This window comes from Cheilinus undulatus, linkage group 1 (genome assembly GCF_018320785.1).
Source record: "Cheilinus undulatus linkage group 1, ASM1832078v1, whole genome shotgun sequence".
Lineage (NCBI taxonomy): Eukaryota > Metazoa > Chordata > Actinopteri > Labriformes > Labridae > Cheilinus > Cheilinus undulatus.
Window position 1 is genome coordinate 45,876,986 of NC_054865.1, and position 24,687 is coordinate 45,901,672.

General features: G+C 40.3%; 2 protein-coding genes across 2 annotated transcripts; one reads left to right on the forward strand and one right to left on the reverse strand.

The window, feature by feature from the left end:
• The first annotated feature begins 3,460 nt into the window (after positions 1 to 3,460).
• LOC121510967 (very long-chain acyl-CoA synthetase-like) lies at positions 3,461 to 12,828 on the forward strand. Its single transcript, XM_041789401.1, has 10 exons — positions 3,461 to 4,699; positions 7,105 to 7,314; positions 7,414 to 7,572; positions 7,783 to 7,907; positions 8,019 to 8,213; positions 9,874 to 9,964; positions 10,046 to 10,244; positions 10,967 to 11,064; positions 12,257 to 12,387; positions 12,470 to 12,828. Exons 1-10 carry the CDS (start codon positions 4,228 to 4,230, stop codon positions 12,641 to 12,643), a joined length of 1,854 nt encoding a protein of 617 aa, XP_041645335.1. The 5' UTR covers positions 3,461 to 4,227; the 3' UTR covers positions 12,644 to 12,828.
• Positions 12,829 to 12,949: 121 nt separating this feature from the next.
• hdc (histidine decarboxylase) lies at positions 12,950 to 20,910 on the reverse strand. Its single transcript, XM_041789411.1, has 12 exons — positions 20,883 to 20,910; positions 20,605 to 20,777; positions 20,406 to 20,519; positions 18,325 to 18,447; positions 18,105 to 18,242; positions 17,880 to 18,023; positions 16,849 to 16,915; positions 16,594 to 16,756; positions 16,395 to 16,485; positions 16,208 to 16,306; positions 14,061 to 14,162; positions 12,950 to 13,788 (listed from the first exon to the last, which is right to left on the reverse strand). Exons 1-12 carry the CDS (start codon positions 20,908 to 20,910, stop codon positions 13,024 to 13,026), a joined length of 2,007 nt encoding a protein of 668 aa, XP_041645345.1. The 3' UTR covers positions 12,950 to 13,023.
• Positions 20,911 to 24,687: the final 3,777 nt, after the last annotated feature.

The window sequence follows — 24,687 nt, forward strand, 5'->3', positions numbered from 1 at the left end:
AAAAAGACTCCTTAAATTAAAGTGATTTACTGCTGAATCAAAACTAACATTGGCATCTTTTAACTCCTCACTGTTAAATAACACTGCCAACACTTTATTATAGCACTAGAAGAACTATCAGGTGTTACATGTGGGGGGAAAAACCACTAGGTGGAGACAAATGCTCATGCTTTCTGCTCTCAGTGTTACCTGTCCTGAATGTGAGACCTGCTGAGCAGATTAAATTGCATAGCTGAAATTTACAACAGCAGCATGTTTGCTGTTGAAAATGCTGTTCCTAAACCATGGATTACAATATGTTGTATGACTGTGCAGCCACATCTTGTTAAGATGATCGCTCAAAAAAATAAGAAAGGGACTCATATCACCAAAGCCTGAAACAAATAGAGAGTGAAGTTATAGCTTTTGTCTTACTCAGAAGCAGGCCTGATGCCACATGCCATTTGATAATACAAACACATGTACTCTGGATGTGTAGCGTTGGCACTAGTCTCTCAGAGACAATTTGCCTCCCAAGCCTGGCTACAATCAGCTTAAGACTAGTTATACATGACTACACATACTGGCATTTCTGACCTTGTCCAATGAGGCCACCTACAACATTAAATCACAAAATAAAGGCTCAAACTATTGTAAGAAGTGGGTGTTAACATTTTGAAAACAGACAATAGTAAATATAATGTGTGTATTATGTAGCTTTGATGATGAATTACAAGCATTTAGGTTTTAAATTAAAGTTAATTGTAACTAAGATTTAGGATAGACAATGTATTTTATTAACATTTACACCCTGAGTGTAGCTGTTTATCAAAATCTTAAAATTTAGAAATTATAATGAACAAAAATCAAAGTCATAGCTCATCATTAGCATATTCAAGGCTGTGATAATCCTCTTTAAGGAAATCCAATTTGCATGTACAGTCATGGACGAAATGTTGGCACCCCTGGAATTTTTCCAGAAAATACATCATTCCTCCCAGAAATTGTTGCAATCAACAAATGTTTTGGTATACATATGTTTATTGCCTTTATGTGCATTGGAACAACACAAAAAATTTCGAAGGAAAAAGACAACATTGACATAATTTTACACAAAACTCAAAAAATGGGCCGGACAAAATTGTTGGCACCCTCAACTTAATATTTGGTTGCACACCCTTGGGAAATAATAACTGAAACCAATCGCTTACTATAACCATCAACAAGCTTCTTACACCTCTCAACTGGAATTTTGGACCACTCTTCTTGTGCAAACTGCTCCAGGTCTCTCAGATTTGAAGGGTTCCTTCTTGCAACAGCAGTTTTGAGATCTCTCCATAGGTGTTCAATGGGATTTAGATCCAGACTCATTGCTGGTCACTTCAGAACTCTCCAGCTTTGGCTCCAACCATTCCTTAGTGCTGTTTGAAGTATGTTTGGGGTCATTGTCCTGCTGGAACGCCCATGACCTCTGACACAGATCCAGCTTTCTGACACTAGGCCCTACATTGTGGCCCAAAATTTTTTGATAGTCTCCAGATTTCATGATTCCTTGCAGACAGTCAAGGCACCCAGTGCCAGAGGCAGCAAAACAGCCCCAAAACATCCTTGAACCTCCACCATGTTTGACTGTAGGTTCTGTGTTCTTTTCTGTGTAGGCCTCAATCCATTTTCTGTAAACAGTAGAATGACCTGCTTTTTTAAAAAAGCTCTACCTTAGTCTCATCTGTCCACAAAATGTTCTCCCAGAAGGATTGAGGCTTACTCAGGTACATTTTTGCAATCTCCAGTCTGGCTTTTTTATGTCTCTTTGTCAGCAGTGGGGTTCTCCTCGGTCTCCTGCCATAGTGCTTCATCTCATTCAGATTACGACGTATGGTTCAAGCTGACACTTTTGCACCCTGAGTCTGCAGGACAGCCTGAATTTGTGTGGAAGTTGACTGAGGATGTTTATCCACGATTCTAACTATCCTGCGTTGCATTCTTTTGTCAATTTTTCTCTTTCATCCACGTCCAGGGAGATTATCCACAGTGCCATGGGTTATAAACTTCTTGATTATATCACGCACAGTGGACAAGGGAATTTCAAGATCTCTGGAGATGGTCTTGTAAACTTGAGATTGTTCATATTTTTCCATAATTTTGCTTCTTAAGTCCTCAGAAAGTTCTTGGCTCCTCTTTCTCTTCTCCATGCTTGGTGTGACACACACAGGCACACAACACAAAGGTTGAGTTAACTTTTATACATTTTAACTGGCTTCAGGTGTGATTTCTAGATTGCCAGCACCTGTTACTGCCACAGGTGAGTTTAAATGAGCATCACATGCTTGAAATAAAATGATTTACCCACAGTTTTAAAAGGGTGCCAACAATTTTGTCCAGCCCATTTTTTGAGTTTTGTGTAAAATTATGTCAATTTTGGCTTTTTCTTCGAAGTTTTTCTATTGCTGTAATGCACATAAAGGCAATAAACATGTGTATGCCAAAAACATCTGTAACTGCAACAATTTTTGGGAGAAATGGTGTATTTTCTGGAAAAATTCCAGGGGTGCCAACATTTTTGTCCATGACTGTAGTACATATGAAGTGTTTCATTTTTTTTGTGTGTGTTTTTTACTTTACTAAACTCTGAGTTTTTCCACTTAAACTGGCATTGAAAGGGTTTAATTACTAAGAAATAATATTTGATATTAATGATCACATCTGATGTTAGTTTAAAAATTTCTTGTAAAGTATTTCTGTTACTATCTATGTATGTCGTCCAATTTTGGCCACTTACACTCTTAGTGCAGCGATATTAAAATATTGAAATGTAGAAAAAAGATAATTTATAAAAATTATTAATATATTCAATGCTGTAATCTCTTTTAAGGAAATTCAATTTGCATGTAGTATATAAAAAATATTTCTTTAGTGTGTGCGTGTGTGTGTGTGTGGGTGTGTGTGTGTGTGTGTGTGTTTACATTGCAAACATCAGGAGGTTTGCACTTAAAATGACATTTAAAGAGTCAATTTTCCCAAAGTTTATTAAAACTTGATATCTATGATCAGGGCTGATCTTGATCATTGCCGGAAAAAAAGATAAAATTAATGTATATTATTTTAAGCATTATTTCTGTCTGCTGACACTTCTGGTCACAAGCACCCTGAATCTAACAATTTGTTTTTCATCATCTGAGGTTTACTCTGAAGTGATGTCTTTTTTTTTTTTTTTTAAAGCAGAACCAGATGTTATGCTGTCATGTGCAAACTCGCATTTTACTTACCCACATAAGTCTCATTTGATTTATTTTCTTTTTTTATTTGTTTTGTTTTCAACTGAACCATTTTAACGATAATAAGGGTAAAATATTGTTTAGAAATGAACCCAATCTTTTTAGTTTCACATGCTCGTGACGCCGCTTAGTGGGTGGAGGAGTGAACAACTTATTTCTCTGCAGTTCATTTAGTTATTTATTTATTTCTTGCAGAGGAGGAGGCTGTTCACGCTAAGGCATCGGAGGTTTGGAGTAGTAAACAAATGAAGAGCAAAATGCAATTCAGCCATCATTTCTATGAGTTTTTCGCATTCCAAAGCATGAGTGCAGCTGTAAGTCGACTTTTAAAATGTGTCACATAGGTTACGGTAAGTATTACGCAGGTTACGTATTCTTGTTGACGTATGTTCCCTGTGAAATATGCGAGTGTGGCGGCTGCGCGTGCATAAGAGCTTAATTCCTTGCAGGTGAATTTGAATTACGCAAGTACAGTTTTTCCATTATCGTTATATAGGCCCATATTATAATTGTTTCCTTTATCTTCATCGTTTTGTTTAAGAGGTTGACCTTGAGCAATGACAGAACTTGTGTCGAGAGAAAATTTTCGGGCTTTATTTGTAGTTTTCCAATAGCTGGACCGAAATGAGCTTCCTTGGCTAAGAATTCAGCACCAATCCTTGTTATAGCAGCAGTTACTGCAGTTCAAAGAGGCTTCATGTGATAACACGACGATTAAAGAAAGTCCAAGCAGGGCATCGGGGGTGTTAAAAGTATAAAAGTGGCATTAAATTAAGGTTCGACATTCCTTTAAGCACGACCGTAGCTGGAGAAACACATATTGGCTCTTTTGTTTCACGCCCAGAGTAGAAAGTTGTTCAAAGTTCAGGAGGCGTAAACTGAATGGGACTATATTCAGCTGTTGTTTCCAGTTGAAGGTTGAATCTTTCAGGACTTTTGCAGCTGCAACACTGAATCGTTTCTTTTCATCACAATGATTGCATATATTCTTTTTACGCTGTTGGCTGTTTTGCCATTGTTGCTTTACTGGAGAAATCCTTACATCTTTTATGACTTACGTTACGCAATAACTGCAATTAAAATTGGCGTAAACATGGGCAAGTTCAAGAGGAAGAAGCCTTTGTATACTGTTTTGGATAGTTTTTTGGATAAAGTATCGAGGCAGCCCCACAAGAAGTTTATTCTTTTCGAGGACACCTCCTACACTTACAGCCAGGCCGACAAGGAGAGCAACAAAGTGGCCAGAGCTCTGACCACGCACGCGCAGTTGAAGGAGGGGGACACGGTGGCTATGTTCCTGGGGAACGAGCCGCAGTTCGTGTGGGTCTGGCTCGCGCTGGCCAAACTGGGATGCATCGCTTCTTTGCTCAATTGCAACATCAGATCCAGATCTCTGCTGCACTGCTTCTCCTGTTGTGAGGCCAAGGTCCTGGTGGCTGGTGCGGGTAAGATGGGAAGATAACCCTGGGGCAGACTTTTATCTTCTAAATGATTTTCAGATTAATTCATTTTTTTCTGTTGTTGCCTCAGATATAAAAAGTAGTAGTGACTTTCTTGACCTTCCTCTCTATAGTCTGAGTCACTGGCACTCAGTAGGAACATTTTTTGGCTGAGGTAGCACAACTGTGGCAGTGACTAAGGAGTAGCCTGCAGTAGGTACTCACATACAAGTATGGATAAAACTGATCTACCCTGCCTGATTTCACTTAAACATATCCAAGTAAACAATTAACTAAATTATCTTGTAGATGTTTGATTCCAGTGTACATTAAATCTTTTAAAAACATGACACAACAGAGTGACCGGTACAGTAATTCCTCTGAGCTTAATTTTTAATGACTTAAAATGTCATAAATCACAATATCCTATCCTACCAACAAAGGCAAAATAGCCCCAAAATAATCTTAAAAAATTAGATGAATAGATTGGCTGCAAACTTCCATCTCTCCATGACCTGGACGCCTCCAGGGTGCTGAGGTGTGGAGGTAAAATTACAGCTGACCTCTTTCACCCTGGACACAGACTTTTTGAGGCCTTCCCCTCTTGCTGGAGGCTGTGGTCCATCAGGATCAAAACTTGTCACCACAAGAGCATTTTCTTCCCAGCCTCATGAACAGTGCTCTGGCCCTTCCCCTGAAAGACTCTCACTTAACCCCAGAACCAGCAGACAACAATAATGCATGTTTATAAAGACTGTGATACATTAACACCCACCAGACTTTATCTCTTTTATTTACAACTACACACTGTGTGTGCTATACTCCTTTAGAGAATTGCACTACCTAACCTAACCTAATCACCAGTATACCTGCACATCTGTGCGGGTATTCTGGTGATAAACTGATACACTGATAGCCTCTAAATATTGTTTTATCAACCTCAGTATTTTTATTACTTTCTTATTTTTATATTCTTCTATGTTATCTGTTTTGCAGCAAACTCCAAGTCAGATTTGTTGCATATGAAATGAACTTGGCAACAAAACTCAATTCTGGTTCTGATTTATAAAAACATGACACATTAGTGCCAAAAATCAACACAAATGTAATTTTCCCATGGATAAAACCATGGAAGAATAGGCCTACACAGTAGTGTTCTTACCCTGTGGTTCTCAAATGATGTGGCAAGGAACACTGTCTAGTTTAGGTGTGCCGTGGGAATTTGCAAAACCATGTATTACCAACCATACAACCATACAAAAACTGAAGTTACTGTAAAATGTTTTAAAGAGGCTGTTTTGCATGGATATAGATGGGTGTGCCTTGAGATTTTGCCTTGATCTTAGGTGTGTGGCAGAAAAACCTTCAAACCACTAAGCTAGCCAGTAACTGGTTTATCACAATTTTGGTTTCTGCCAATGTAATTTTGACAATCTCTCAGAGCAGAACCAGATCTAGCTATCTCATTGGATTGTGGCAAGTAAGCTAAGATTTTTCAAAAACCAATTACCTAAGGTCAAATAGTAGGCTTTAATGACCAGGATTTGATGTTGAAGTGTATGTTTTTATTTTCTGGGATAACTATACAGTGAAGAAATTTGGCGACGTGGTGGTGTAGTGGTTGGCACTGTTGCCTTACAGCAAAAGGTTCCTGCTTCTAATCCCTGTCAGACAAGGCCTTTAGATGGGGAGTTTGTATGATCTTTCAGTACATTCCAGGGTTCCCTCTGGAGAATCCAACTTCCCCCCACAGTCCAAAGACATGCTTGCTTGGTTAATTAGTGACTAAATTTTGTGAGTGTGACTGTGCCAGATAGTTTGTCTCTACATGTCAGCTCCAACCTCCCGCAAACTTGAAAAGCAGCATCTTTCCTGTCTTGCAGGATATATGCTGGTACATGGAGTATACACACTTCTTTTTTAGTCCCCCTATAGAATACCCACTTCTCAATCCCTGCTGATGCTTATCACGCAGTAGTATGACCCGCCTTACTCTGCCTTGAATTAGCTAGTGCTTGTTTTTGTCTTTGTAAGTCGACTGGGTAAGAATATCAAGGTCAGCCAAACAGAGTAGAGCAGGTCATACTCAGGCAAATGGAACTGGTTTTACTGCTTTCTCATCAGCTTGCTTCCTTTCATAATAATTTCATTGTGATCCTTAGTAAACTGAAAACAAACAAAGTACCAATGTGCAGATGGAAGAGTAAATTTTTAGATGAACTAAACATGCAAGAACAGTCAGGAGCTGTTTACACTATATCTAAGACAATATCCACGTCTACCCTCTACACCACAGATAATGGATGGTTGGAAAATGAACAGATTAAATAACCTCAGCCCAGCTTATTTTTTCATGTACATCACAGCTGCATTAAACTAAAAGCATTTACCATCTGTCTTTTCTCTGTCAGACTTGAAGGGGGCTGTTGAGGAGGTCTTGCCTTCCCTGAAGCAGCAGGGTGTCCGTGTCTTCATCCTTAGCGAGGACTGTGATGTGGAGGGCATCGAACCCCTCTCAGACAAAATCCAGAAGGCCTCAGATGAGCCGCTGTCACCTCATCTGAGGGCCAACATTGACTTCAAGAGCCGTGCACTGTACATCTACACCTCAGGGACCACAGGTAAGCTGACAGTCCCTCTGAGCTTCAACTTTTATAGATTTTAAACCATACCAAAGAGAGGATTAACAATATGTGTGTTATGTTCATGCTATCTTTTAGGGCTTCCAAAGGCAGCAGTCATTAACCATGAGAGACTATGGATGGCTACTTTTTTCCAGTCCATGGCAGGCGTTGGTGCAGACGATATCGTCTACATTTACCTTCCTCTTTATCACAGCGCTGGACTTCTGATGGGACTCTGTGGATCCATTGAAAAAGGTGATCCATTGCCCATAAAAACTATAAAACATGACACCTAGGTTGCATTCAAATGAGTTTACTCAAGGTTAAACTGAAATGACCTGAGATAACAACCAGTTCTCCGCTCTGATTCCCTCTATTTGTAAACCAAAGTCCTAAAGGTCATAAAGCAAGCATTCAGTGTGCAATAGTAGTATGTTTCTGATATCTGTGCCTCTTCATTTATAGGCCTCACTGTTGTTTTAAGACGTAAATTCTCAGCCTCCCAGTTCTGGAATGACTGTAGGAAGTACAATGTCACAGTTATTCAGTACATTGGAGAAATTATGCGCTACCTCTGCAGCACACCAAAGGTAAACCCAAGGATTAGACAGTTATATTGTTTAATTGTTTTATAGAACTCAGAAGCAGACAATCAACCAAATGAGACTGATCCTTTGGCTCTTCTCTTACTTTTACTCCAGAGAGACAATGACAGAGATCATAAAGTCCGGCTGGCGATGGGGAACGGGATTAGAGCTGACACCTGGGTGGAATTCTTGCAGCGGTTTGGAGACATTCGCATCTGTGAAGTTTACGGAGCCACAGAGGGAAACGTTGGTTTTGTTAACTATGTCGGCAAAGTTGGAGCGATTGGCAAAGAGCATTTTCTACACAAGGTAGGCAGCTTGAAAAGACTGCTGGTTGTGTTTTATGCAAATAAGTTTCAATATTTGTCAGGTTGTAGGGGAAAGACTGGCCATAAAGGTCAAAAGATTTACACATTCATAAATCGATGATTAGAAAAGAGTAGAATCATTATTATCGTAATGCAACTGTACGAACAAATTAGACAGAACTAGTCAACGAAAGAAAAGCTTGGCTGACTGAAATTATACTAATGCATCAATCAGTCAATTGGTTGTCAGAGTAAAAAATCAAAAACAAACAAAAACCCTGCATTTTGTCTGAAGATCAACCCAATCAGTGACACATTTCATTGCACCCTCCTGGTTCTAAATGAGCTTAAAAATGAACATAACAGGTGTTATGTAGCATTATAAATGTTTTCTAACCTCTTTATATTGTAATGAAATAACAATTGACTCAGAGATGGCCAGTGTGCATTTGCCTGTTCATATCATTTCCATGATCCCAGCACAGTTACCATCAAGAGTTGTATACAAAATAGCTTAAATTAGCACAAAAGTAAGGACATTTGTGATTGGTAGATTGTTTCTTCATTGTAACAGTTCTTGTTGGCAATAATCTTATACTGACAGAAAGCCTGTTTATTTCCCTTTTAGATGGTGCCACATTTGTAAGGAACATGCATTTGTGGGATGAGCAGCAGAGCTACGTATGTGGGTTGCACCCATGATAAAATTTGCCAAATCTTCTCTGCCCAACAGCTTATTCTCTTGTGGCCACTGACTCTTGTTTTAAGCTTCTGGTACCACCAGGTACTGACAATCAGGTGTCTGTAATAGGACAGCTTCAAGCTGGTGTTTTGCTAAACCAAGTTGCGGCATTGTTTGGAGTGAGCCTTTGTACCATCCTTAAACTGAAGGCCAAGTTTCATATAATGGGGGATGTCAGAGACAGACCGCGAAGAACAACACCCCAAGAAGACTGTTTTCTCGTCCTGTCAGCACTTAGGAACCATAGGCTGTCTTCTAGAGAGTTGCAGTCAAGGTTTGCAGAATGATATGGCTGACAGGCTTCTGCCCAGACAATCTGGAACCAACTGCTAGCAGCCAATCTCCGGTCTTATCGGGATGCCAGGAGGCCTGCCATGACTGCCCCTCACCATCAGGCCTGTTTGTGCTGGTGTTGGCAACATGTGCATTGGAACCTGAACATGTGGAAGAAAGTTATGTTCAGTGTGGAGAAGACAAGGTGAACGCAATGCTGATTGCTGCACCGATAGAGTAACATCTTTTGATGAAGGCAGTGTGATGGTGTGGGGCAGTATCTCCTTCCCTGGAATGCAATTCATCTTTTCCCAAACACATGAATAGTTCTTAACATAATAGTTGACTAAACACAGCTTTATTTTCTAAAAAATATTCACTAAAACATGTCGGATTAAGAAAAAGGGAAGGTTATGTCTTCTTTGGACGAAGTCTGTCATTTGAATGTGCAGCAGAGGAGGCTACAGGTCAAGTCTGGATAGATGAACCTCGTATTTTAGTGACAGCACCACCTCCTGTGTGTTGTGTTGAAATGTTTTGGCCTTCATCGCCATGTTAAAGACATTTTACATCATGGCATGAGTTACAAAGTGTAAACAGTATTTGTATGAATGTATGAAGTTTTATTGCTTCATCTGTTTTTCAGATGAGCTGTAAATACGCCCTCATCAGGTACGACACAGAGAAAGAGGAGCCGGTCAAGGACTCCAGAGGATTTTGTATCGAAGTCCCCAGAGGTGAGTCAGTCCCCCGATTAATAGAAAAATAGCTCTGTGAAATATCTGAAACGTATCTATAAATCTTTCTTTCACCATCAGGAGAGACTGGTCTGTTGGTGGCAAAGATTGGTTCTACAGCCCCATTCAGTGGCTATGCTAAGAACCAGCAGCAGACAGAGAAGAAGAAGTTGAAAGATGTGTTTGTGAAAGGAGATCTGTATTTCAACAGCGGAGACCTCCTGAGGATAGATGACGAGGGGTTCGTCTACTTTCAAGACCGCATTGGAGACACTTTCAGGTCTGTGGATGAAAGTAATGTATGTATGAAAGTAGAACTTTTCTTCATTGCACAATATATCTGTCTATTTATCAGAGGAAAGCCTGGGTATTTCTTCTGCTGAGGAAAGCAGAGAAAGAAGAGACCTGTATCCTGCATATGATACAAGGAATGTGTAGACTTGAACATAGTTCAAGCTAAGATTATATTGTGAGATTCTGCTGTTATTTTAGACATAGCTAATAAGCCCAAATTGCTGCAGAAAGTTCTGCAACCGTTTGAAAAGAGTCCTTTAAAAAGTGACCAGTGAAGGTTGGCAGTGCTACTAGCAGGCTGTGAGTCCATACTTAGAAAGTGCATGCATAGATTGAGAGCTCAACCACTGCATCAGTAGCTAGAACGATGGTCAACTCCAAATGATGAAAACAGATGGTTTTTAAACAGCTGCACAGAAACTGCACATTTTGGACTTGGCTGAACTCAATGGAAATTGTAACACCAGACTAGGTCAAACTACTGTGACTTACATTCTGGATTTTACAGCATTTGGAAATATCAAATGCAAAATGTAGCCCCAGCGGAAAACTTACCTTACAAGAGGAACTTTCCCTTTTGCACAGTACAACTACAACTTCTAACATCAAAGTGTGTGTAGTGTGTATATTTATATGAAAGTCCTTTTTGTCAGAGCACCGTGAGATGCAAACATTGCAGATAACTCACGGTTCTGTTATCTTTTCCAGGTGGAAAGGAGAAAATGTGGCAACCACAGAGGTGGCGGATCATTTGCTGGTGGTTGAATGCATTGAGGAGGCTAATGTCTATGGCGTGAAAGTGCCAGGTAAATAAACCACTAAAGCCTGATTTATGCTACTGCGTCGCGTCTACGGCATAGGTATGCCATCGACGTGACGCACGCCGTCATTGTTCTGCATAGAGGGAACATGTCTCTCTGCAATTTACCGCCATGCCGCTAGTGGTTGTGGCTGTGTGTGTGTGGTTTCAGAAGGGTCACACCCAAATCGTTGTTTATCTTCTAGTCACAGTAAACAATGGCGACTGAGGTGGAGCGGGTGTGCTTGGAGTTGGAGCTCATCAATATTGACGAACAAATTATTTTGTTGCAAATGTTGAAGCGCAGGCGACAGGGAAGATGTTTGCTGAGGTGGTCTGTACGACCACTAAACGAGTCGAGGCTGAGAACGGGCGAATTTACCACACTGGTTCACCCACTGAGGGACCTGGATGACGTATTGAGCGGAGAGGTGAGCGTCAGGCTACGGTGTAGGGGTATGCATCGACGCAGAAGGCTATGCATAGCTACGCCGTCGACATGACGCAGAAGCATAAATCAGGCTTTATAGTGTTCAGTAAAATCATATCAATTAGCAGTGTTGGGTAGCATTTCCTTTAGAAGTTACTTGCTTCATCACTGTGTTACATAATAAGAAAGTAACATGCTATATGAGTACATATGTGCTACCAAAAATTAAAACCTTTAACTACTCCCTTCACATGTCAGTGGTAAAAATGCTGTCTATTTACAGCCTTGAATAATAACTTTATTATTGTAACTCACTCAGTTACTCAGTCAGCCAGTCAGTCACCTACAGACCCATGTGTAGGGCTGACCTCTGGGGTCAGCCAAAAGAAAATTGCACTGTGTGCATTTGCGTCTTTTCATTCACTGATGTTGACGAGATTTCAGTAAGAGACTGCATGAGACAATTTTATAATTTACACCCTGATAGCTTATAATCTGCCTATTCTTGGTTGAATTTTAAGCATTTTGAAAGCGCTACTGTTGAGAAAGGCTGTTCTAAATTACTTTATTACTTTGTCCTTGTTTAAGTCCTTCTGGGTTTTATCTGGGGTATCAATTTCATTTTTATTTCTTGTCTGTCTTTTCTTTGTGAAACACTTTGGGCTGCATGCTTTTATTATGAAAATTGCTATATAGATAAAGATGAATTGAGCTTAGTTACTTTCATCCTGACATAAACCTGTTGTTGTGTCTGACCTTGACTGATAAGGACATGAGGGGAGAATTGGAATGGCAGCCCTGAGGCTGAAAGAAAACATGGACTTTGATGGCAAAGCTACATATCAGCAGGTCAAACACTACCTCCCTAGCTACGCCAGACCACGCTTCATTCGCATACAGGTAGACAACGACTTCTGGATTAAACCTCATCATAAAAAATTGTCTTACAACAATAATATAACCTTTTATGTCTCCCTGGCAGAATGCTCTGGAGTTAACCGGGACGTTTAAGCAGATGAAGGTGAAGCTGGCTGAAGAGGGCTTCAACCCGGCTGTCATCAAGGATCCGATGTTCTACCTGGAGGACAATAAGGGCTATGTACCTATGACTCAGGAGATGTTTGACGCAATCGCAGAGGGAAGAACAAGGCTCTGATTTCAGTGATTTTTATTAGACTGTCAGTCTCAAATACATTTCATATGTAATCTTTTGATAAAATAAGATGCTAAATAATGAGAAATGAGGTGCACATTGTACATTCAGCACAGAAAATTCCACAAACACTTTGTATTTTCAGGAGAATTTTGTACACCAAAACATTTCAATGCATGTAATTTTAGTTTGACATACTTTTTAATAAAACATTCTTAAAACATGATTGTAAATGTGCACAGTAATATCAAATAAGTTACACAGTTAACTGCCAAGAACTGCTTGTACTGGCTCAGTACGGCACAGTCCATACAGAACAATAACTTAGCCACTCATAGCTGAACGAGTGTGTGTAAATGATTTAAATGCTGCTTTCAAGTACATTACAGGAGCGTAGGAGCATTGGCAGATTCCATTTGAGTCTGAGATTGACCTGTTTTAGCCACAGGAGAAGAGGACATGCAGTTCATCCTCCTGCAGGAAGGGGACAAGTGTTTCTGAGCTGTTTGTGACACCCTCACAGGGCAGCAGAGCGGGTGTCGGCCGCTCTGCACCCATTGGTTGCAGAAACTTGGCACGCTGTAGAACTTTGTCAGCTTTTTCAGGACCTGGTTCCCCAGAACATTTGAAGGCATTTCTGTGATCTTAACATGTCCTGTTGTTGATGGTGTTTGGAGAGCACCTGCAGCACCTTTAGGAATAGATCTTGGTTTAAAGTCGTAGCCAGACATGGGCCCGATGTAGGTGCATGGAAGAGGCTCGCTGTTGCAGCTGAGAGAACGCATTGGCTTCCTCGATCGATCCCAAGCCTTGTCGATCCACAGCTCCACCTCAGCCCTGTCCTGTCTGGATACAGCTACCTCTCCGAGAGCGTCTGAGCTGTCGTCTTGTTTTGTTCCTGCTCTTATCATCTCGTCTTTCCCTTGTTTTGTTTGCTCTTTATTATTCAGAGTTTTTTTTTCAGCTAGAAGATTGGAAGCCGTTTTGGAGATGAGGTTCCAGTCTTTCAGGATGTCGTCTGCTGTGGTGAACTGTGAGGTCACGGTAAATCTGATGATGCGTTTGTTGTGAATGTCTGCAGGGATGAGATACATGCTGCCTGTGCGGGTCAGTCTCCTCAACAGCTCCTGGGTCAGAGCATTTCCTCCCTATAAGAAGAAACATGTCAAGAAGCTTTAATTCTTTCCTTCCAGACGGAATGAGCATTTTCAGTGACACACATTCAAGGTTTCCTCTCTTTAATGATCCCCTTGACCTTCAGGATTGCCTGATAAGCTCACCTTTGGACAAGGTGTGACTGTAAACCTTGAATGTGTTACGAATGATTAGCTGACTTACTGCTTCACAAACATAAAATGAACTAGCTGGGTTTATTTTTTTGGAGTTCAGTGAATAGACAGGCCAAAGCCATGTTTCATACTTTCAGACAGAAGACCACCAGGCCAAGGTGTCTCTCTGCAGGAATCTCAAAATTTGGGTCACCCTTTATGTGAGACTCCAAGAGCTTTGCCATCTCGATTCCCTAAAAACAAGAGAAAGATACTTCTAAAATCAGGAAAAAATATTCTTTGATATGTTTTTTTTTTTTTTATTTGAAAATGAAAATGAAAAGCCTACATGGTACATACAGTGTATATAGAAGGTATTCGTCCCCTTGGATGTCTTACCCGTTTATTGATTTTAATAAATAATCATGGTCAATATAATTTGGCTTTCTTGACCACCTCTTTAATATCAAAGTGAAAACAGATTTCTACAAAGTAATGATTATCAAGTAAAAATATGTCGTAAAATAAGAAGCTGCATAAATATTCACCCCCTTTAAAGTGACTGACCTAACTCAACAGAGGCCTAGCCAGATGGTGCTAGCAGTCTCACAATGAGTGAAATGGGATCAGCTGAGTGCAGTGAATGTGTCTAATGACGTGGTATAAAGACACCTGTGTTTGGAAGGTCCAGTCTCTTGTTTATCAGTATTCCTGACTACCATTACACCATAATGACAAAAGAACACTCCATGCAACTCAGGAAAAAGGCTATTTTGTGGTGTTTCACGTTGCACATTTTGTATTATTTTGTTAACTTCTGGTTTCCGGAGTCACTACTGCTGGCTGCTAACCTGACTTTGTGTTCCCTGAGGCATTCTCCCCTCCCCCCGGGTGCTGTGGAGAGATCACACCTGCAGCGAGTTCTCATCAGGAGGGACTACTTAAGATCAGCTGCAGCTCTCCACCAGCGCCTGAGTTTTGACTACCTTCCCTCGCGGTAAACCTTGCTCCAGGCTCACACGCTCTCTCGAGATACCCTCAGAGAAGTCTTCAGAATTTACTATTGGACCTTTGAGTAATTTCCAGTGCTTGTGTTTTGTGAACTGTTTCTAACGTGCCTCCTCCTTTCTTTTCCAGTGCCTCACTCCCCGCTCACTGCAGCCAGCTCCAGCACTCTCTTCCCCCTGGACTCTTGGACTCACATTCCCTGATTATTGACCTGTGCCAATAAAACTGTTAAAACTGCTTCTCCGCTTCCGCATCCTGGGTTCTACATCACCACACACACAACATATTTAAAAGTATAAGTCAGGAAATGGATACACAAAAATTTCCAAGGCGCTGAACATCCCTCAGAGTTAAATTAAAGAACTGGATGGAATATGGCACATGTGTAAATCTTCCTAGATGAGGTCATCCTCAAAAACTGAAGGACTGTGCAAGGAGAAGAGGCAATAAAGACACCTATGACTACTCTGAAGGAGTTCCAAGCTTTAACAACTGAGATGGGAGAGACTGCATACAACAGCCATTACCCAGGTTCTTCACCAGTCAAAGCTTTATAGGAGAGTGGCAAAGAGACAGCCATGGTTTAAGAAAACTCAGATTAAATCTCAGCTGGAATGCGCCAAAAGGCATGACGTTATGTTTGTTGGACACCAAACACACCATGCCCGCTGTAAAGCACAGTGGTGGCAGCATCATGCTGTGGGGATGATTCTCAGCAGCCAGCCCAGTCTTGTAAAGGTTGTGGGTAAAATAAATGCAACAAAGTATAGTGAAATTCTGGAGAACTATCTTATGCAGTCTGCAAGAGAACTATGGCTTGGGAGAAGATTTATTTTCCAGCAAAGTGGCCAAGTCAAAGCCCAGACCTCAATCCAATAGAAAATTTGGGGCTGGGCTTGGAAAGAGCTGTTCAGGCCTGAACCACCTGCAACATGACAGAGCTTGAGCAGCTTTGCAGAGGAGAAAGGAGCAAGATTTAGTGTCCAGGACATATTTTATTAAGAGTAGAAATATGTTTTCACTTAAGAAAATAAATGTAAAAAAAAAAGCCAAATTATATTGACCCTGTCGGATTATAAAATCAGTTAAAGGGTGAAACATCGAAGGGGGTGAATACTTTTTACAGGCACATTACAGCAAAGTTAAGGGCACCACTTCTTGTTGGTGCATCAAAGTTAAAAAGGAAATTCAGAAAGGCAAAGCATACTCTTTAGGAAGGAGCACAATAAAGAAAAAAAAAAACCATTACAGCATGTTTATTCATTAGAGTGTATGTGTCAGTGTGACTTACATGTCTGATATGAGCCTGGAGGTTTTTTAGTCCAAAGGAGCGCATGACAAACCAGAGTTTGAGTGAACGGAAACGTCTGCTGAGGGGAATTTGCCAGTGCTGGACAACAGAATTGAAACGTGTGAGTACATAAAATGATTCACTTTGATTATTTAATACTCAAGCTGGAAGAGACATAGTTTTATACCATAAAATCTGTTGCTGCCTGTGAGTTATCATGTCTGAGGTACACTGGATCAACACTGAATGTCTGTTGGAGCTTGTATTTGTCTTTCACCCTATGAAAACAACCATAGAACATAACTTACTAACATTTACTTTGTTTTAAAGATAAATTAAAACACCTTATCATATATGTTGGATGAGGCTCCTCTGTCCTAACTCACCAGAAAGCTGTGCAGTCAAAATGAACCAACATCCACTTAGACGGGTTGAAAACAAAAGAGTGAGAGAATTCGATCCCCTCCAGAGACCAGCGGAGCTCTGGACATAAATACGCTGCACCGGCATAAGCAGCGTCCACATGAAGCCACAGTCCCTCCTTATGACCTGTGTGGAGAGTGAATACTCTGACTTTACTTTAAGAGTCAACAATCATTTAACTTCAGATATAGAGAAAAAGAAGATTGGGAAAACCATACAGACTGGTCCCAATTCAGAGAGACTGTCGAAGGCACACACTCCTGTGGTTCCCAGAGTTGCACACAGCTGAACAGGAGAGATAAAACCACACATTACATTGTATTTTGATCTTATATAGTACCATGCAAAGCATCTAAGCATGTTTGAGGCTGAAGTAAGGCAAAGATGAGGCGAGTAAGCCACCTGAGTGCACCATCAGGTCGGAAGGAGGATTTACACAACCCCGGCTGTGCTCTGGATGTCCTTGCATGTGAGTTGCCAGGGACGTGGGAAAATAATCTGTTAAAAAATCTAACAAAGCCCACACCTTCAGGGCAAAGTAAGGGGTGGAGGTGATGAGTAAGCACGGCCTTGGGTACCGTTCAGGCAGGTAGTAGGGTTGCCACAAGCCCCTGGTCATACTGCGGATGTCCCAAGGGCCTGAAAACCACCTGCAGCCTCCAGGTGTATTACCAGGGATGAAAAGGTCAAGAAAAAAGAGATGCCATTGAGCTTGACCTTGGCTGCCAAGCAACACGTTTCAAAGTGTGTTGAGCTTGACTCTACCCACCCCCCTCCAGCCCTGGGTGTGGCACACTGGCTCTGTGTTGAATCCTTTGCACCCTACATGCCTAAAAGTTCTGCACAGTTCTTTTTATTTGTAGTGTCACCACACTGCTTATTTTCAAAAAATACGTTTTAATGCCCTACAGGTAAAAACCCCCAAAACAAAACATGTTTTTTAGGTTAATTGAATCAACTGGCAAACCTTACAACATTATCAGTATTATGCTAATTAATTCAGTTTTTTCATCCAAGTTGACAGTTGACCTTCAAATTTCAGAATTTGGATTGACTGACAATAAAGTAGTGTAAAACACTTCCTGTTTATTACCACTAGGTGGTAATATGGCCTTGAAAATGAAATAAATGCTAATGATTTCCCAAAAACAGACTTACTCCCTAAAGTTCAATGCCATCCGCTGAAACATGGATAAAAACTATCTTCATACCCATTTAATCCTTTAATCCTCCGGCCTCAGACACCTACCATGAACGGGACCAGCCCTCTCCTCCTGTCCTCCTGTACAGCTTGTTTCAAAGTGTCACCTCGCAGAGATAAATGCTCATCAGTGGGAAGAAACCTGATCTTCACCAGAGAGATCAGACCTGCTTTCTCAACCGAGGAATGAGCCTATAAAAATGTTACACCATTTGATCAGTTTCATTCTTGTGACTGACTGGAAGTGACTGCAGAAGGCGTTGTAACACTGACCTGATCCGAAGCATAAGCCACCAGTCTCGAATTCAGGACTGAGTCGTCAACATCCTGATCGATCTCTGCACGTAGCTGTAAGATTTTGTCTTTCCTTGCAGCCAGCAGAGCCACCAGTGTGCTCTCACTGACAGTGCCCTAATAGATGAGATGGATTATAAATCCCCACATATCATATTAAACATAGACTTTTTTTAGATATTGATCAAGAGTCTCAGACCTGCAGTATTCCTCCTCCTCTGCTGTCAGGATGGTGGTGAAGGAAGAAAGAAGGGAGCCCCAGAGCTTTACACAACCAATCCATCACGTTCATCTCCAGCTCTGTGCAGGCTGGGCTGGAGGCCTGTCAACAAAAACAATATTATTTATTCTGTGGGCACAGGAAGCAGCATCATTTTTATAATACACTCATATACTGTTGTTAAGACATATATTTCAAGATTAGCCCTTTTTTGAGAACAGTGAAAACATATTGTGATTTATTATCCATATTCCACACTGTAGATCATACAGGAAAAGGTTGTCAGAAAATAAACTGTGTTGACTTAGAAATCTTTAATAGTTACTTAAGCTATAAATGAGGGTATTTTTTATACCTTCATAGTTTTCTTTTTTAAGTGTATTTTTGGCCATTTTTAGACTTCATTTATAGAGGAAGACAGAGGATAGAGTCTAAAATGGGGATGGGAGAGTAGGAAAGAAACATGCGGGAAAGGAACCACAGCCCGGACTTGAACCCGTCTGCGTATATGGGGTGTGCCTTTACCACCAGGCCATCTTCACTCCCAGCTCTGTTTTTCTGTGTTAAAAGAACATATTTTTTAGCTTTAAGTACTCCATCACTTCAAGTATTTTTGTCATTGTATTCTATTTGAGAATCATTGCTTAATCTGCTAACCTGACACACTGGATTTGTTTCACACATCCATCTGGGAAAGCTTCAATAGGAAATTTTTGGGAGAAAGGCAGAAGCTTTGAAAAAAACTTGGAGTGTGATTGGATGAACGTTCTGTCTGTCACATCTTTATGGGCCAATCAGAGCAACAAAACACATGACGTAGCCGCTATTGAGATGCTCGTGCGCAGCTACTGAGGAATAACGCGAAACATGGCGACTGTAGACATGTAGGTACTTGACTTTTGTCATTTTTGAAAAGAAATCAACTCAGTTCTGTTCTTTGTTCTTCTTTAAATGTCGTCAAGTTCTGATAAAACTGGCGCTTTAGCAGCATCCAAGCTAAGCTCATCCGTCATAATTGCACCGGCCTCTTGCTTCTGCTTGTTTATGTCACGACTCTGCCGCGCCTGAAAGTACTGCCCCTCATTGCTGATTGGTCCTGTCACTTTCTAACTGGGCCCAAACGGTTCAGATGGGAGCTTTGCAAGATGGATTCACCAGCAAAAAACAAGGAAACGGGCATATCCATCTGTTATGCAAGGTTATTAATCTGCATAGTTTTCCTAGAATGCCTTTATGGCATTAGACACTTGTGCACCCTGAGTGAAATTCCTGACTCAGTTAGACAAGTCCTGTCTGTGAGGCGCAACTATAATCTAAAATGTATAGATTACTGTGCACCTTTCAGTCATTGTCAATTGTAGTAGTTGGCCTACCTTAAGCAAAAAGATTATGAAGGAAAAAAGGGAAATCGCAGTGAATGAAGAACATGTAATTTTACGAAAAATACTTAATTTGTTTTTTCAAAATCGCCATACCAAATGACCAATTATTGCCGTCTATCTGATGTAAAAGTTCCAGAGAAATGAAGACGATATCATGCTACCATCACCCTCTGTCCACACTTTCATTATTCAGGCAGTATAGCTCTACTCTTGTGATGTTTTAGCAATTTTAAAGCATGCAGTGTATGAGGTGTTGATTTAATTTATTTGGTAGAGCAGGTGCCTCATGAAAATCAGACACAGTTTGGGACATGTCACCCCTTTCTCTGGCCACATTTCCTGTCACTCTAGCTTTAGTGCTTTCCAAGTTTTCCTCTCAAAATAAGCAACCTAAAATTAAAATGTGGCGCAGCAGAGGTGTTTCAGAGGTTAGGCCAATCTTGAACTCTTATATGCCAGCCTACAAACTATAATAAGTTATCTGTCTATTCAAAGACAGGGCTCAATTTTCCAACCTTAATGTTAGTAATTAAAGTAGAAATGATCAGTTGAGATAGAAATGTTATTTATAGGCCTACATGTGTCTCTGAATAGCATATTACTTCATCCTACCCCTTTATAAGTAAGCACCAAATTAGAAAAAAAATCCAGGACATACTCCAAGGCTTGTCTCCTTACCCAAGTGAATCCAATACAGTTTATGGCATCGGCCAGCATTTCCCCGAGCATGGAGGGCCACGAGGTCAGACCTGGGAAGTAGGCGTGCATGTGAGGGCTCTGCCAATGAACCGTCTGAGGGAAAAAAGGGTTAAAAAATAACTTTCTCCCTCATTGTAGTTTGAAATGAGAGATGATAGATGATAAATGAATGACTCACTCCGGGCATGATGACCTTCTCGATGTCGTTGAAGATGTTCTCCCAGCTCTCCGGCTCTGTGGGTGCAGCATCAGGGAGAAGCTCCTTCATGTAACCCGGCTTCACATCTGGAATCACCTTCCTCTCCCTGATGGAGCTCAGATAGCATGTGATGTAGTCCACCAGCTCCTTACCTGAGTAGACAGTGATCTTTGTGATTTCTCTTGTCTTGTTTCTCATTATAGGCAGTGAAATTTAACAGAACAAGCAGACAACATGGTAAAGTGAACGTGTGTTACCTCTGCGGTTGTATTCCTCAGCCTGCATTGTTTTGGAGAGACCTCTTAGGGTGGGTTTGTTGTGGTGGCTGCAGTGATGTTCTGTGTGTTCAGTGACAGAGATCACAGAAATTTATAGACCCTTTTGTGAAACACGCCCTGAACTGGTGACGCATTTCGACCATCAAATGACTTTTGCATGTTTTGTTTTTTCTCCGATGATTACAAATTTTGGTTCAATTGCCAAGTGACTCCACATTTTATGTTAATATATACCACTCTCTAAATGCTTTTTTTTTTTTTTAAAAATGGCATCTTTGTGGTACGATACCTTTCAACAGAAAAAATGTCAATAAACAAAAACAATCTCATACCATGAAACAACCTTTGAACAACTGGAATATCTACAGGAAAAGATTTTAAATTTAATGTACAAAATTAAAATAGTTAAGTTAAATATTTAACTCTTTATAATGTGAAAGAAATTGTTTGTGGCCAAAAATGGGCAGCATTTATAAGTAACAATAAAAAAGAATGCACATTATTTCATTCATTTTTTCCCGACTTCTTTTGTATCAAGTTTTTATTCAAGATCAGACCTGATCAGAAATATATTATCATTCATTTTTCTATTGTTTTATCATTATTATTATCATTATTATTATTATTATTATTAGTAGTAGTAGTAGTAGTAGTAGTAGTAGTATCATCATTCCGGGTGTTAACCCTTTAAATGCCAGTTTAAGAGCAAAACCCAGATGTATTAAATATCAAAAAAAAAAAATTTAAATAATTTATATGTTTTTTTTTAAACATACTACTTGCAAACTGGATTTTAATTTACAGGGATTATCACAGTCATGAATGTGCATGCCATCAATTTTTAAATAAAGATGATCATAAATGCAGTATAAGATTTGCAGAAATCTCTCTAGAGTTATATAACCTTGATCCAGTGTGTCCCTCACTATATACTTATTGAGAACCATGCATTAAATAATTAATCTTAATTTCAGTTTTTTTTCAACCAGATTTTTTAATATTACTGCATAAGCCTGCATATATAATTCTATCAAACATTATTGGCCCCTTCTGCAAACAGATCAGGGCCATTGTTTGATTATTGACACAGTTAACAGCTTCTCCTCCAGTCATCATGTTTGAAAATGTTACAAAAGAAGACTGTCAGAGCTAAGCAATGTTTGCCCAGGGTGATGACTTCTAATGAAGTTTATTCGAGAGGACTGTACAAAAAAATCAAACAATCCATGAGCAAACACTTTAATGATGGCAGTGAACCCATCATCTTTTCCCTAGCTTTTAAAGTCTGACAAAAGCAGACAAAGCACCTGCTTTTGTTTACTGAGCATTATGTTCACCATGAGCGCAGTCAGAGACAAACAGCTGGACTCAAATGTAACCATAATCCAAACACGCCAAAAGTACGTATTAAGGTTTAAAAGGAAACAGAACAATTAAAGGCAGTCTGTTCATTCAGTGACTACAACAAAGGTTTTTATGTAAGCTGTTTAAATTCATGAGTTGAAAGTAAAAACTCTGATGGTATTTTAAGAAGCTGATTTTGTAGATATCATGTCTGGGGTTTGTATATGTACTATCTCATTGCATTGCCAGGCAGTGGAGTTGGACAAGTAGTGATAAGGCCAGATAGGGTTTAAAATAAAGCAAAGTGAAAACCATTCATCTCTTTTGTTATTCTCTGTCCTTTCTTTAAGAAAATGAAGGAGTAAAGGGAGATAGAGTAACAGCACTATCCAGTGGTGGTGAGTGCAGTCCCAAACAAGGCATTCTCTGTTCTTCTCTCTTCTCAGTCCTTTTTTTCCTTATGATATGAATGAGTAGGGGGAGGTAGAGCAACAGCCCCATCCAGTGGTGTTGAGTGCCATCCCAGAGTAGGCCATCTCTCTTTTTCTCTGTCCATTTTCTCATATTATACGAAGGGAGTAGGGGGAGCTAGAGCAACAACCTGAGAGAGGTGAGTTCCAGCCCAGACCAGGCCTTCTCTCCTCTTCTCTGTCCTTTATTCCCTTATGAAAATAAGGGAGTAGGGTGTGGTAGGGCAAAATACCCATTCAGTAGTGAAGAGTGCAACACCCAGACCCGGCATTCTCTCTTCTTCTCCCTTTTCTGTCCTTTTTGCCATTTTAGAAATTGGGGGAGAAAGGGAGACAGAGCAACAGATCATTCTGTTGATTGTGTGAGCCCAGAAGAGGCCTTCTCCTTTCTTTTTTCTCCTCCCTGTCATTTTCTCCCTAATGAAAATTGGAGAGTAGGGGGAGGTGGAGCATAAGCCAAATCCAATAGTGGTAAGTACTGGTCCAAACCAGGCCTTATCTATTCTTTGTCCCTTTTCTCTTAAGAAAATGAGGAAAGGGAGGTAGAGCAACAGCCTGATTCAGTGGTAGTGATTGCTCACCCAGACCATGCCTTCTCTCTCTTCTCTGTCCATTTTTATCCGTTGTAGAATTTAGAGAGTAGGGGGGAGACAGAGCGACAGTCGATAGAGTGGGGATGAGTGCAAGCCCAGACCAGGCTTTCTTTTTATTGTCCCGTTTTCCCTTATGAAAGTGAGGGAGTAAAGGGAGGTGGAGTTACAGCCTGATCCAATGTTGGTAAGAGTTTTTTTCAGTGCTCATCCTTCCTCACAAGTATCTTGTGTTTACTTCAAATTCACGTGGAGAGGATTCACCAGACTCAGTCTTGAAATGATATAGCTTCCCTATCTTTTCCCAAACTTCCTCATGATTCTGCAAAAATTTCCCAGGAGCATAGATTATTCTTTAGTGAATGCTTTAGTGACTTTTTTCCTTTTGTAAGAATGTGGGTCGTGAAAGTTTTTTCAACCTGAGTTTGCTATCAGTCTGGCCACATTTTGAAACGGTGTTTGTTTTCCATAGAGCATAATTGAAAATGAAATCTTCCTTTGATTCACAGCTTAATCCCACAAGTTCTTTGAAACTGGGTAATAGCTTCTACACAGACGTTTGATCCTGCTGTACGCAGGAGACCAATGTAGCAGACAGAGACTAGAGCAGTGATAAGTGAGTATGGTATAATATACAGAAATAAACAGAGCACACTGTGGCTATTGTGCTCCTTGTGCGCCTTCACGTTGGGTGGTCTGATCCTGATGAAAGCCATTTTAATCATAATTGAAGCTTGTGACATCAAAGACAAAGTGCTTCTTGATGGATCCTGTTCTGTGACTTTTATTCAAATTAGATGATTTAGCAACATGAGATCAGCCAATCATGAAGAAAGCTGTGGGGTTGATCAGTGAACCAAAGTCAGAAATAATTCACAGAACGAGGACTGAGCCTTTTATTCAGACTGTGGAGCATGAAAGACTGACCCAAATAAAACTATGAATGAAAAAGAAGACAAACAGGAACTCAGTTGATTCAGAAATAAATTCAGTTTACATTTCACATAGAACATATAGCGCTTTAAACATGTTTTATCTTTGTTTCCTCTGTAAAATGATGTCATAACAGCACTTATTATTGCCTTACTGCTGCAGCTGAGGTGTCTTTGAGTGAGGCCTTTAACCCAAAAAAGCAACACTGGAGCCTCTTAGGAGCCAACGGGTCAGACTGGTTGTTCTGCTTCAGTGTAGATGCACATTAGCTGTAGCGTGAGGCCGTCCTGAATAAGACAGCACTGCACCAGGTTTTGCTTTGTCATGATTTAACCTCTGCAGAATAGAGTTAACTTTATATTTTAAAAGATATACTACAAAGAATCCGTCTTGGATAGATAATGCAGATAGATTGTTGTGTTGAATTAAATGTGTAGCATCTGGACA

Bases quoted from the DNA above. Each gene is read 5' to 3' on its own strand.
- LOC121510967 (XM_041789401.1), top strand. From the start codon at position 4,228: ATGATTGCATATATTCTTTTTACGCTGTTGGCTGTTTTGCCATTGTTG. The intron at 7,315-7,413 runs GTAAGCTGACAG...GCTATCTTTTAG, and splicing joins CTACACCTCAGGGACCACAG to GGCTTCCAAAGGCAGCAGTC. The intron at 9,965-10,045 runs GTGAGTCAGTCC...TTTCACCATCAG, and splicing joins TTGTATCGAAGTCCCCAGAG to GAGAGACTGGTCTGTTGGTG.
- hdc (XM_041789411.1), bottom strand. From the start codon at position 20,910: ATGCAGGCTGAGGAATACAACCGCAGAG. The intron at 18,024-18,104 runs GTCAGTGTTACA...ACATTTTTATAG, and splicing joins TGGCTTATGCTTCGGATCAG to GCTCATTCCTCGGTTGAGAA. The intron at 13,789-14,060 runs GTATGAAACATG...TTCTTCTTATAG, and splicing joins TGGTGGTCTTCTGTCTGAAA to GGAGGAAATGCTCTGACCCA.